This window comes from Ascidiella aspersa, chromosome 3, assembly GCF_963924565.1.
Source record: "Ascidiella aspersa chromosome 3, kaAscAspe10.2, whole genome shotgun sequence".
Classification (NCBI taxonomy): Eukaryota; Metazoa; Chordata; class Ascidiacea; order Phlebobranchia; family Ascidiidae; genus Ascidiella; species Ascidiella aspersa.
The window spans coordinates 32,163,734-32,176,585 of NC_139449.1; the positions used below are offsets into that span (position 1 = coordinate 32,163,734).

Genomic DNA, 12,852 nt, shown 5'->3' on the forward strand with positions numbered 1-12,852 from the left:
CACGTTTGTTCATTTCAATTTAAACTCCCTTTAAAGTTCGTTAGTGTTAATAAATAAAGGCGTATGATTTTAAAATTATTGCTAAGCACCAGTTTGAAAAAATTAGGGGTCAATAAGCTTGATCATTTTTTGAACGTAATCCGAGACTATACATAGGGTTTGAAATTACTGGTTTAAATAGACATTTTTGTTTGTATGTTTCACAGTTTATTATAAACTGCACAAAATCTGTAATGGGAATGAATATGATAATATAAAGACAATTATATCGGTGCGAAAACGTACGACTCTACAGTTACAAACACCAAGTATACACGTTCCTAATCGAAGTTCGTGTGATTTTCTTTGTGTTTGCATATAATTTCCTCCTAATTGATTTAAACAAACTGCAAAGCTTATGCCTTTGTGGAACGCCATTGGGCACCTTGTAATTGGACTTGTTGAGTAGACCATTTCTATATCGTATTGCTTTTGCCCGTGGATTTAGCGAGACAAATTCTCCCCTATCCGCCACAATGTCATCTTCCGTTTCCGCACCTGCATAATAGAAAACAAACATCGAGCAAGTTCAGCTCGATGGCACAATAATTGGACGATAAATCTGTTGCAGGGAGCAAATATTATTGTGTGCTTTACACCCGGCGTGTTAATCGTCCATGGAGCAACGCCACCCAAGCTCTTATCTCATCAAGTTTCGTCGTGTTGTCGTAAATTATATCTACGACCGCTTATCAGATTATTATCAGTTAAGCGAGCGTAATGACGAAGATAGGCAGCCTTATCGGTGATCGAGGCTGGTATATTGTGGCAGATATTGGCGCGCGATAAACTGTTCGTCAATTTGCAACCTGCGCAGCCCAATTTATCAAGTTTTCGACACACTGGCGTTTTCTGCGTGAATGTCAGTGCTAATCGGGCAGAAATGTTGATACAACAGGTGCAATGGACTTGGGCGATTTCATGGACCAAGAGTGGACAAACTGCAACTCTCAACATATTTTGTGTGACTCATTTAGCTAAATAGTATTAACCATTATGATTTTTACACAGCTACGTAACAACTGGTTTACCCACTGTGATGCGAAACTTTTGAAAAAGTTTGCTGGACCATACGACGCACCCATACCTATAGAAGTTTTACTAATTTTCACTAAAATTCGTACACGAAACTCAATTTATTTACTGCTTGTTGAAGAAAACTATAATCCATTTGCAGTAGATGCGAAACGGAATAACTATATAACGCCATTAAAAAAACTAAAACGACGTCGCGACGCTCAGTTTGAGGACCTCTGCTGAACATTGTAGTGTGACCGCTTCAAATAACCAAACCAGATTAATATTTGGTTGTTACAATAAGAGCACCGTTTGTTAAACCTCCATAATTGCGTGATTTGTGATCATTACTGACTTGTCTGTAATTGTGTTACAGACAAGTCAGACATTGTGACCCCTACAATGGCCTACACCCCAGTACAAAATTTCACCACACGTTAATACACTCTACTATGCTATTGTTTATTACAATACTCTATTCAAAATGCGACCCGCGAGCTGAAAAGTTTGCCCACCCCTGTAAAACAGACTCTTGTTAATTTGTCAAAACCGAACCAGACCAGTCATAAATTACTCATCAAACTCGGGACAGTTGAACAACAAAGGTCTATTCTTCGAAATTTAATGGCGCCAATTTCGGTTAATAATTAATAAGTAAGGACACCACAGTCGTCTGACGTGCTTTATGTATTCAATATAGGCTAACCGCCCGACTGATAAATATATGCAGCAACTATTGCGTATTCCTTTATTAAAACTTGACGTTTTCATTGCTCGTATACGCTGACTCGTATTACCCACACTAAATTGGCTTTTAATGATTTATATACGACACTGCGGTATCCTATGTTGAATGATTTTACTCAACCGACAAGCTGGCAGTTTTCAACGCTTTACATCGCGTGATTAAAATTAGAGGAGTAAATTGTCGCATCGTTTGCCATTTTCGCGTTAATTGCTTTCAATTGGCTGTCAGAAAAAAAAGCCTATGCTACCAAATCTTAATGTATATTTTTTTTTGGACAAAAATGATGTTACCTTATTATTTTGCGATTTTCAAATACCATCATTTTTAGATATAAAGACAAATGCCGCAATTTTGTTGCGCTGTTTTAAATATTTGACGCGATATTAACACGAGTCGCATTGTGCATAAAATGTTAAACAACTTGTCGAAAGCCTGTAATGCTGAATTGTTGCATATCGAAACAACCTAAAACAGCACAATTACATTATACAAGGTGTTGAATAAGGCGTGATGTTTGAATACCGACAAGCGGCGAAGAATCTAGTCTCAATTTTGCCGCTGTTACCCCGTGGCCTCGATGGCGCAGTAGGCAGCGCGTGAGTCTCATAATCTCAAGGTCGTGAGTTCGATCCTCACTCGGGGCACTCTTTTGCTTTATCGTTTTTTGTGCTTTACAAATCAACGATATTTTTGTTTGTAGTAAATACTTGAAAAAAATCTGAATATTTGTCTTCTCTATTACTTGTTGCGATGTTGACATGGTCACTAATTAGTTAACCACTTTTTTTCACATATCTTACGTTTCGACCTCTTTCATCAAAGTATTTTTAGTTAGCCACCCAACTTTATTAATCTAGAGTCCACAATTAGGTGTAAAGTGGCTGCACGGCAAAATAATTAACACAGAAACCAAGTTCATATTTTAAATCGTAGAGCAAATACGGTTTCAACACTCACAGTGCTTTTGGTATTAGGAATTGACTCAAACTATGAAGCCACATTGAACACATTTGCATTGATCAAAGACCGTAATACACCACTAGAATCTACTGCTAGATGTCGAAAAAGTAGGCCAAGCAAAGAGATTATATAACCTACACTTCAGCAAGGAAACATCTCTTGAAACAATAATGACATACACTCCTTTGAAACTCTTGCTGACAGCACAATACATATCGTTATGCTTTGTGATGTACCGATCCGATATGCGATTGACAGTCTTAAAATGGTGTTTCATAGTTCTAGATCTAGAATTCCTAAAACGCTGAAAATTTGCCATTGGTCTAAGAACAATAAACACATAAGGATTTAAATCTAAAAAATGTATAATTAGTTATTTGAAAAAAGTGGTTTAGCTTCTATTTGCCCCAACCAAGATTTAAAAACTTAGCCAAAGTGCACTTCCAACTAAACTACTGTTTAGGACGCACTGTCACAGGCTATAAGCTATACCGAAGTTAGGCTATCGTTGTACGTCAATATCGCATAATGTAGTGATGGTTAAGGAATTTGTAGTTGGCAATTTTGTGGGGAGTGTAAGAAATTTTTAGAGACATATAACCAATACAAGATGTACATGGTATCATATAGTTCGTATTTGACCAGAAAACGTTGCTATTTAAGGCCTCTTTTTAACTGAAGTAAAACAAGAAATAGAAACGTAATGCCCTGCTAATACACTTTATAAATACACCCTGCTAATACACTTTATGAAATATCTTGTCTGCTCACATAAAGTGTGGTTAAATCTGTCTCTGTAAATCTGTCTTAATTTCGTATATTGGATATACGATATTTACAAATTTTGTAAAAAATAAAAAAAATTTGAAGTGAAGTTGGTTAAACCGGATTGGTTTAATTAATGAAAATCGAAAGCAAAACAGACGAATTTGAAATTATATTTTGCACGATTCGAAACGTAGTACAGATCTTCAGTCAGCAAAATTGCACATTGAAATAACATTAGTTAATGTTAAGCGGAACTTTTTATCTATTCGCGTGGGTGGATGAAGCTCTGTGTCATATTAGGTGATAAAATATACGTTTACTGCGACAGCCAATGAAACTCTTTGCACAAAATGAAGCAAAAAAATAGCAGCATATATTAGACCAGGGTGGTCCAAACCCAGGCTCGCGAGCCAAATGTGGCCAGCGACATCATTGTGTCATTTAATGATTTCCAAAAATATCAATAGTGTACGGCTTGTTCGTTTATGGATAAAATATCTTGTTTAACTACCAATTAGTCTGAAAACAATTTTTTAGAACTGCAGCCCAATGTGTGTGGCCCGCGTACAATATAGATATAATATTGTGGGTGGTGGTGGCTACATTGGACCACCCTGTTTAGAATTGTATTTTACTCCAAAGGTTCATGTGTTTGAAGTTACATGTCTTTAAAGCGGCAAGTTTTTTTGATGTTGGATTCTAACAGTGAAACATGCGGCGATTTGTTACAAGGAAATATTGCTAAGCATCAGAAACACTAGAAAAACGCAATGCACAGTAACAAATTATCAAACGAGCATTGCACTGCAGAATAGCATACCGATAAAATATTTTCACTTTCAGAAACGTCACCAAAATAGCGCTTTAACACAAAACAATGTTGCATGATAGTCAGTTCACTATTTCACCCATTACCCAAATCAACAAAACAAGTACTTTTTAGCAGCGCTCTTTGGTATCTGGCAAAAATGTGGACGACATATAGGCTGGACGTTAATGGTTTATAAGGGGTGTATTCTGGAAGCATATTCAAAATATCAAAATCCGCTTTTTAGTATTACAATCAGTTGTCAATGTTTTAATTTTTACGGTTTTATCACAAGAAGTACATCTAAAATGAATGATTTTTTGGAAATGGTTTTCGCGCCTATGTCTTACTTGAATTTTTAAATTAAGCAATGATTTTGGCTATACGACTTCACAAAATAGCAAAAAAGTTATTTAAAACCATAAAAATGAACAAACCGCGGAGAAAAGCATAATCCGCATTATAGGTGTGCAGTAAAAACTAACAAAAGCGCTTATTTCGTAAACAAATTCGTACAAACAGCCAACTAATCAGTTGTAAATCAAAACATGAAACTACAGTATTATAGGCACGTTGTAAATTGGCACCAGACACGTTTGCTATTTGGATCCAATGCAAAAGTAAACCTTATATCAACAGTAAACTGCACATATTTATGTTACACCTCGGAATTCAGTCATCTTTAGAAAATACGAAGTTTTAAATAGCAAGAGTTGCATATTTACCAACGTAACATAACGTTTCGTATCGCTGTGTCTCATTTGTTATTAAACTGCAAACCTGTTAACCGCGTTAGGAAAAAGAAGTGACTATAATCAAGTTAAAATACCAGCCAAATCTAGCTTTGAAAATGATATATTGCCATAATCGGCGAGAAACTATTCAAATCATCCGCTTTACTGCCAACGCAAGTAATTTAAACAGATTTTTGGCCATACGTAAGTGGCTGTTCTCTATTTGCAGTCTGTGGTAAGTAGGGATGCTCAAAGTAGAATATCGAATCCTTGGATTCGAATCCAGATGGGATTCGAATCCAATTCTGCCGTTTATTTCGGGTAATTGGAACCGATATAATTTAATGTTTTACCGCCGATTGTTGCGCCTAATTGTACAAACGCGTGCGGTAAGTTGGCATGTCGCTGCGGCGACCATTTTATAGTGCTTGCTTTAAATGTAACCCGTTAGTGCAGTGTCAGCGTTTTTTCGGGCGACCAATTACTTCGCGTCTGGCGATAACGTTCGTTTAATAATTAAGTGTCAATCAAGCGTTATTGGGCGAGCGACTAACGTGTAATGTCAGGAGCGGAGTTCGCAATTTCCCTAAATGCGTTAAGTTGCAAAAGTAACACGTGCTGGCCATCGAGAAAATGCGCTATAGGGTTACTTAAGGTCAACTTTAGGCCAATATTCAGCGAGGTTATGCAGTTATGCACAGCGTAAATTGTCAAGTATTCGTTATGTCAATAGTAACTTTGTATTCTTTGCAGTGCATTATTTGACTGCATAACAGATCAATTCGTCAAAAAAGAAGCACTAAGGCCCAACAATGCTTTTAAAAACTGTACCGAATTTCTAAAGAGTTCTGTGTGCAGTGTTGCATTGTACTCACTATTGGCAAAAATATAAGTTTTGGCAACAACCTGCACAGTGGACATGTATTACAGTTCACACAACTGCTTCAAATGACAGTTGTTAAGAATGTAAAACATTTTTTTATTATAATGTACACATGTTAGCAAATATTTTGGGCGATTTATTGCTGTAAATGTTGGCCCTGTAGGGTAGAAAAAGATTAATCCATTCCCCAAACAAAATCGAGGTTAAATAATTTAATAAAAATATACTAGGATTCGCTATTCTGGATTCGTTATTCTAGATTCGAAACCTATTATTCTAGAATACTTTGGTATTCTACTTTGAACATCCCTAGTGGTAAGAAAAGTTTAATCCGCACCGGCGACTTGCTTTGTGGATTCTAATAAAACTGCGCCTTTCTCAGTAGCAACCTCTCAGGCTCAACCAATCTTGAGCGCTCCCTAGCGTATGCCTGTCTCGCCAGCGCTCGTCCGCTTGGAGGCGTTGAGCGTGCGAGGCGAGAAACTCGAGGAACTGGTCGGCGCTGTGCTCGGCGTCGCAGCTCGACCACAAGATTTCGCGAAACCGCTCCATCGTGAAATCGGTGACGTCAATCTTGTGTCCGCAGTATCGCAGGTGCTTGGAGGACTTGGACTTCCTTTTGCGGCTCGAGTCTCTTGGTTTAGAGCCCTTTAGGGAACCGACGTCAGAGCTGGTGACGTCAGACGAGTGATAGGTGGCGCTTGTGACGTCAGACGGCGCGCTGAGGTTACTCGGGGTCGGCGAGGGTGGGGCTAGGAACATGTGACTGACAGGTTGCTCGACTCGTTCGGTCTTGCTTGACAAAGAAACCTCCTTTGGAGCTGAATCTTTCTCGGATCGATCGGCGTCAAATTCCTCGCTCAAGTTTCGCGCCACATTTCTCCGCGAGGCTACGACCAGGTACGGATAGGCGCTTGTTTCCTGCCGACTGGAGTCAGGTTCGCTCTGGTCGACGCTTTCGTCACTTACCTGAAGCTGTGAGTCCTTAACATCGACAACAGTCAACAAGGCGTTGTGTTCAGACGTTCGGTCAGTAACAGGAATCTGTTGTTGCTGCCTGCCTTCCTCGCCGTCCTCTTGAATGGGGGACAGGTGCTGGCAGCCAGGGAAGCGGGGACTCCCCTTGGGCAGCGTCCCGGGGCCGTGGCCCCACTGCCTGGGGCCTCTTTGCGCGTTTTGGGACCCCAAATCGACCGAACGCGGTCCCCGAGTAGAGGAATCTGCGCGGTTTGCGTTATAAGCAGTTTCGTTGCGCCTGAAGCGTTCAGCATCCTGCCGCATCTGATCTAGTGCGCGGCGAAGACCAAGGCATTCGTGGTGAGCCCTGGCCGAGCGTTCCCTTTCCTGAGCCATTCGCTCCTGGTAGAACCTGGCCCGGTCTTCACTTTCGGCTCCCCACCTCCTTAACGATTCCGCTTCCCGACGGGCGGAATCCAGCTCTCTCCTAAGAGCTAGGTTCTCCTTTTCCCTACTCTTTACTCCCACCCGCGCAGCTCTCAGTTCCTCCCCAGATCGGCGCGCATCCGCTCTTAACTCCTCAGTCTTCTTGAGTAGATCCTCCTTCTCCATCTTGAGACTGGACTCTTCTCTCAGCTTCTCCTCCAGCTTGCTCTCGCGTCTCTGGAGGAGAGCGTTGCTCTGCTGGAGGCGCATCCTCAGCTCCCCCAACCTCCGATTCCTCGCGATCACGAGAGCTTTCAGTCGCCCGAGCTTCTCAGCAGCGTCGGCGACCACAGCTTCAGTATATTGCCGTTGTTCATGTTGTTGTTGATGGTTGGTTGACTCGTCTGCTAATGCAAAGCGGAGATTGGTCACATGTATGAATTTTAATACCTTATATTTTGTATACTTGAAAGTATATTTTGTGGTTCAGTCCTAATTGTTCAAGGGTTTAAAGTTAAAGTTAGTTGGAAGTGCGATTCTCTCAGGGATGTAAACCATTTCATATTTTCGTTGGTTCGAGTGGGAATTGGTTAAGCTTTAAAAAGGTATTTTGTGTACTTGAATGTATGTTTTTTATTTCGTCCGAGTGCGAGTTGTTTAAGGTTTTAAAGTTATATTTTTTCCGAAATTTAAAGGCACAAATTGGCCAAGTTTGTAAAACATCAGTTAGTTGAGGAGGCATTTTGTCAGGGACGTAGTTGGAGTGCGGGAGTTTATCAAGCATAGGATTTTTGGGAATAGATGTCATTGTGCGAACTAAGTGCTGCTTGAAAAGGAAGAAAACAGCCTAGTGCAGATGTAATGTCTTATAAATATCCAATCGGAATTACTAAGTTTCAGCCACTGCAAGCCATGTAATGCAGCCAATTCCTAACCTGGAAATCAAGCATTTGAAAAATCGAAAAATCTTATTCTTAATTCCTTATAGGTAACTAATTTCGAAACAATTACGGAAAAGTAACCTAATAACGAGCGGAACATTTAATTGCCTTTCTATTTTATCCTAGTGCTTATACTGTGTTTATTTGAGGGCAAGTATAAAACATTACGATTCGGTAAACTGGCGGAATGACTAACTCGTTTTAAACCAAGTTCATTTAACAGGAATCCGATTCGCATGACAGTAAAATCCTAATGAAATTGAGTCGCCCCAACGTTAAAAGCTATAAAACGGCCAAAAAATCGGTTATGTCAATGCATTGAAGCAACTAACCAATAAATATGCTGTTGCTACCAGGCATAGTATATTTAAAACAGGTTCCTCTGGCTAATAATATATATTGCCAGAGGAACCTGTTTTAAATATACAACTAACCAATAATATGTTCACGAAAGCCGCTACTGTCGCCGAGGCTGCTTTCGGGACTCGTAGACCGGTGATGACCACACGAATCTTCTTTTACTATCTTAGATTGAGTCGATTGTTTCAAGTCGCCGCCTTCAGAAGTAAATTCACTCCCATTCGTCTGCATCGACATTTCGCCAAAGGTCTTGGCGGCGGTATCGTCCGACACTTGACCCTTTAGCGTGTGAACTTGCTGCAAGGCTTGCTTGAGAACCGACCTGTAAGCGGCCAGGTAGGCTGTCTGGTCCTTCATGTCTTTTACCTGCTGGTTAACCTGTTCGTTTGAATTCCACGAGGTGAAGCCTCCAGATGGGAGACGCTGTTGCGCGTCTTGCAGCATTTCTCCAGTTTAAAAGTTTTTAAAATTGGAAGAGAACCTGGCATCCTAACATTTCTGCGAAGATTTGGGTTGGTTAAGATTTGTTAGGGAATTGAGATTTTTGGCCGTTCCGCACTACGAATCTCTCACTAGAAACGTGAAAATAGAAATAATTTCGCTCTAGGTCAATTGCAACCACTTAATAACGCAAGTTTTGCGAATCAATTTGCAGATGCGGTAATTCAACAGTGATATCATGAATTTGCTATTGACGACCGTGACCAACATTAAACAGAAACACGACCACTCACCATATAATCAATCACCACCAGGACTGGTTGGGTAGTAACAAGATGAAAAATATTTCTTACGGTTTGTGAATTTTTCAGTCGGGAGTATTCTGCTTCAAAATACATTTTGTCAATTTATAACTACGGCTTAACTAATACTATACTTTATTTGCCTTTTGCTGTTATTGGAGAACAACGAGATGGCGATACTGCACAATTCGCTAAATCAGTGGATCTCGACCCTTTCACCGGTTTTCTCAATGAAATAACGGAGAACCTCCGCCAATTGCAAATCAACAAAAATCTGACAAATCGCGGTATGGCAATATCTCAGACATTTAAATTAGTACACTTATAAACTGAGCATGGTGCAAAAGTTTTCAATTGTTTTATTTCTATTAAAACCTAAAAAGGAATGTGCTCCGTCCAAAACAATTAAATTAAAAAATGGGTCCGTGAACACCATTGTAAAAACTACTGCTCTAACAATTTAAACTTTGCAGGTCATGCTACTGAATGATCAACTTCTAACTTTTACCCGAAGTTGATCGCGAACACCATAAAACACTCCACTTCGAAATGGTGGGTTAAAATGTAAAGACGTCTCAGGAGAGGGTAAGTGCCATATTAGACGCGTTATTAAGGTCGCCACCATCCAATTAGACGAGGGCTTGCCGCCTGGTTGCTCCACATTACTTAACAGGCCATGAGACCGACTGCCCGAGGCGCAATCAATATCACGTGATGTCAAGGTTGTGACGTCGAGAGACGGTACTAATAGAAACGCAGTCAAAGTCAACTGTACTTTCAATACAGTTTAGCACAATTTTTCTCAGTAGTTTATAGCTAGCGGCAATAAAAAATAATAATTAACTGATTAAGGCAACCCTGCACGATTTTTCATAAGGTAAAAATTCACTAAAACAACAAACCATAAACGGAACTGGAACAACACGCATCAACTCTACACAACGTATTGTTTTGGGTTTATTCCACTCTAATCTTACACAAAAAGTTATGATTCTCAAAATATCTCTCGGCACCCTTGAGCATTAGAAATGGCACCTCAGGGTTCCGCGGCAAGCCGGTTGAGAACCACTGGTTCAGCAGTATCAAAGAGTTTGTCACATTTAAAGCCTCACTAAACCATTGTAACGAAACTTATCCGTTTTCCTCGCAATAAATAACTATATGATCTAGAAACTAATGTATTTAGGGTTTAACAACGTTACTTCCTCTTCTGAATTAGGCTATAACTACAGTATTAAGCCTAAAGGTATTTTGAAACGTAAAACCTGTAAATTTTAACGTAAAAGCAATAACGAACAACATGTTTGACACGTCTATTGAATAGAAATTTTTCTGTCACCAACTTTTACTAAAACTCTCATCCTACAGTTCTAAACTAAAAATTCCGATTGACAATTCTGATTGAAACCTTTGCATTTCTTCACTGTTGACCAAACGACGTTACGCGCCAAGCAACACCTTTCCGTCTGTTTATAAATTATTAATCGTTCTGCTTCGGATAACAACAGGCAACAACGTAACCTATCAACGACAACTATAGCACAACCAATACCGCAACAAATTACACAACTCAGCAGCCCTTTGAAAAAATAAAACAGGCCAACTCAAAGCATTGCCATTGCATAGACTCAAACCGCATACGAGCAGCAGCTGTTTCCGTAAGTTATCAATTGCACGCAGCAAAGTGGGTGTGCGACTGTGCGTGTGTGCGTATGCTTGTGTCTGCGTGTGTGCTTCGCCGTCTATTCTTTCGTTACTGCAAATGGCTGACGCACGCATGTTGGTCTTCTGTGGTGCTGTGTTTCTGGATATTCAAACAGCACGCGCTTAATAGACTTTCGTTTGATATCAGCATATCATTTTTCTAACTAAACTGTGTAACCGTCTTTGTCCCATTGCGCATTTCATAGACGCACAAGCACAGCTTTTGGTCAGAATTTGGCATGCTAAAAAATAACTAAAAACATTTTTGCGGCCTACCAAACAGGCATAACGTGAATTGGTATAAGCTAATATTCAAAGTTTAAACTAACTTCTGCGGCCTTCGGTGAAGCCATTTTGACAGACATAAACTAATTTTACTCATTAATACTCAAAAAATGAAGACTAACTTCTTGTCTATCAGCACCGTATATAACACCATGAACTAACACCGAGTTCAGTACAACTGCAAAAATAAGGACAAATGGTATCATACCAGTAAAAAACAAAAACCTTTAAGATGTTTCCATTGTCCGTCTTTAACTAAGCCTAAGCTTACATTTATTAAAATTTGTTGAAATTAAAGCTTAAGCTTTAAAACTGGAAACCCTATAACACAGCAAGCAAGTTACACAAGTTAAAAAAACACCTGCCAACGTTCCCAGCATGTACTTTAAGCCAACAGTCAAAGCCTAAAACAGTCGACCTGTGCCTTATGTCGCAGTGTCAACAAATCGATGTGTCGTCGACCTCGTTCGATGCTAGGGCATCGCGCGCCAGACAATGACGTCACATAGAGCTTCGTATGTCCAATTTGCGTGGCGCTAGTCACATGACTCATGGCCTAAGGCCTTGGGAAACTTAGTCGAAGGTTTTTTCTCCTATTGCATCGCTTGCGTGTTGTATGCGCTATATGCAGGGTTACCATCGGATTAAGACCAAAAAATAAGCATGCTTCTGCGAAAAATCTAAAATTTGGTGGGAGGGGGAATTAGGCCAAACTATATTTTTGCCAACTTTTATACTTTGTAAATACAAAATTTTGAGGGTTAGCGCGAAATTTAATACATTTTTACTACGTTTTTGTCTGTTTTAAGGAAATCTATTCAGTCCAAACCAGGGCTGCGGAGTCGGACTCGGGACTCGGGACTCGACGGAGTCGGTTTGTTTTGCCGGAGTCGGACTCGGGACTCGAGTAAGACCGCGTAAAACTACCCGAGTCCCGAGTCCGACGTGCGCATGCGCAGTATTAAATTTTAAAACTGTTAAGGCGGCAAAATGTAGTTGTGAAAGTGTAATAACAAATGGTGAAATAGTTTTAAACCATGTAATGCGGGTGGATCAATTATGACACCAATATGAGTGGATTGCAGAAAATCCACCTTAATTTAGTTGCGTAAATGGGTAAAATACAGGCTATAGAGTCAGAGCTGGAATCGGGACTCGACAAAATCTTACATTTGGCCGGAGTCGGACTCGGGACTCGGGAGTCGGACTCGGGTTGTTTTTAACCGACTCCGCAGCCCTGGTCCAAACACGCCATGCATATCATGTGCTACGCCGTGTGAAGTCTATAAAAGACAATTTTAGGTGAATTAAACTATACAGTAAATGCTGCCATTTCGAGCAATATACGAATCGCTTTTATGTGCGTAAGGACCCATGAACTTTTTTAAATTAAACGTTTTGCCAATTTAAACCAAATAAACACAATATTTTTCACCTTTGCCTGATTAAACTGCTTTCAGCTTTAATGTGCGCCCGAAA

The 12,852-nt window shown here is 40.0% G+C and overlaps 1 protein-coding gene and 1 non-coding gene across 3 annotated transcripts; one reads left to right on the forward strand and one right to left on the reverse strand.

Moving 5' to 3' along the window:
* Positions 1–2,375: 2,375 nt before the first annotated feature.
* Positions 2,376–2,448, forward strand: Trnam-cau (transfer RNA methionine (anticodon CAU)). Its single transcript has one exon. It is a non-coding gene; the product is annotated as a tRNA-Met (tRNA).
* Positions 2,449–3,688: 1,240 nt separating this feature from the next.
* LOC146162509 (uncharacterized) lies at positions 3,689–11,803 on the reverse strand. Of its 2 annotated transcripts, none has more exons than XM_083384316.1 (2): positions 8,716–11,803; positions 3,689–7,744 (listed from the first exon to the last, which is right to left on the reverse strand). In XM_083384316.1, the coding sequence occupies exons 1-2, from the start codon at positions 9,083–9,085 to the stop codon at positions 6,336–6,338; spliced, it is 1,779 nt and encodes a 592-aa protein (XP_083240442.1). In that variant the 5' UTR covers positions 9,086–11,803; the 3' UTR covers positions 3,689–6,335. The 2 variants fall into 2 exon arrangements, with proteins under 2 accessions (XP_083240442.1, XP_083240441.1); XM_083384315.1 differs by having other exon boundaries at positions 3,689–7,747.
* Positions 11,804–12,852: the final 1,049 nt, after the last annotated feature.

What these genes read in the sequence shown, in the direction of transcription:
- LOC146162509 (XM_083384315.1), bottom strand. Translation starts at nt 9,085, where the DNA reads ATGCTGCAAGACGCGCAACAGCGTCTCCCATCTGGAGGCTTCACCTCG. An exon ending in CTTTCGTGAACATATTATTG is followed by an intron (nt 7,748 to 8,715) that starts GTTAGTTGTATA and finishes GCTTTGCATTAG; the next exon opens with CAGACGAGTCAACCAACCAT.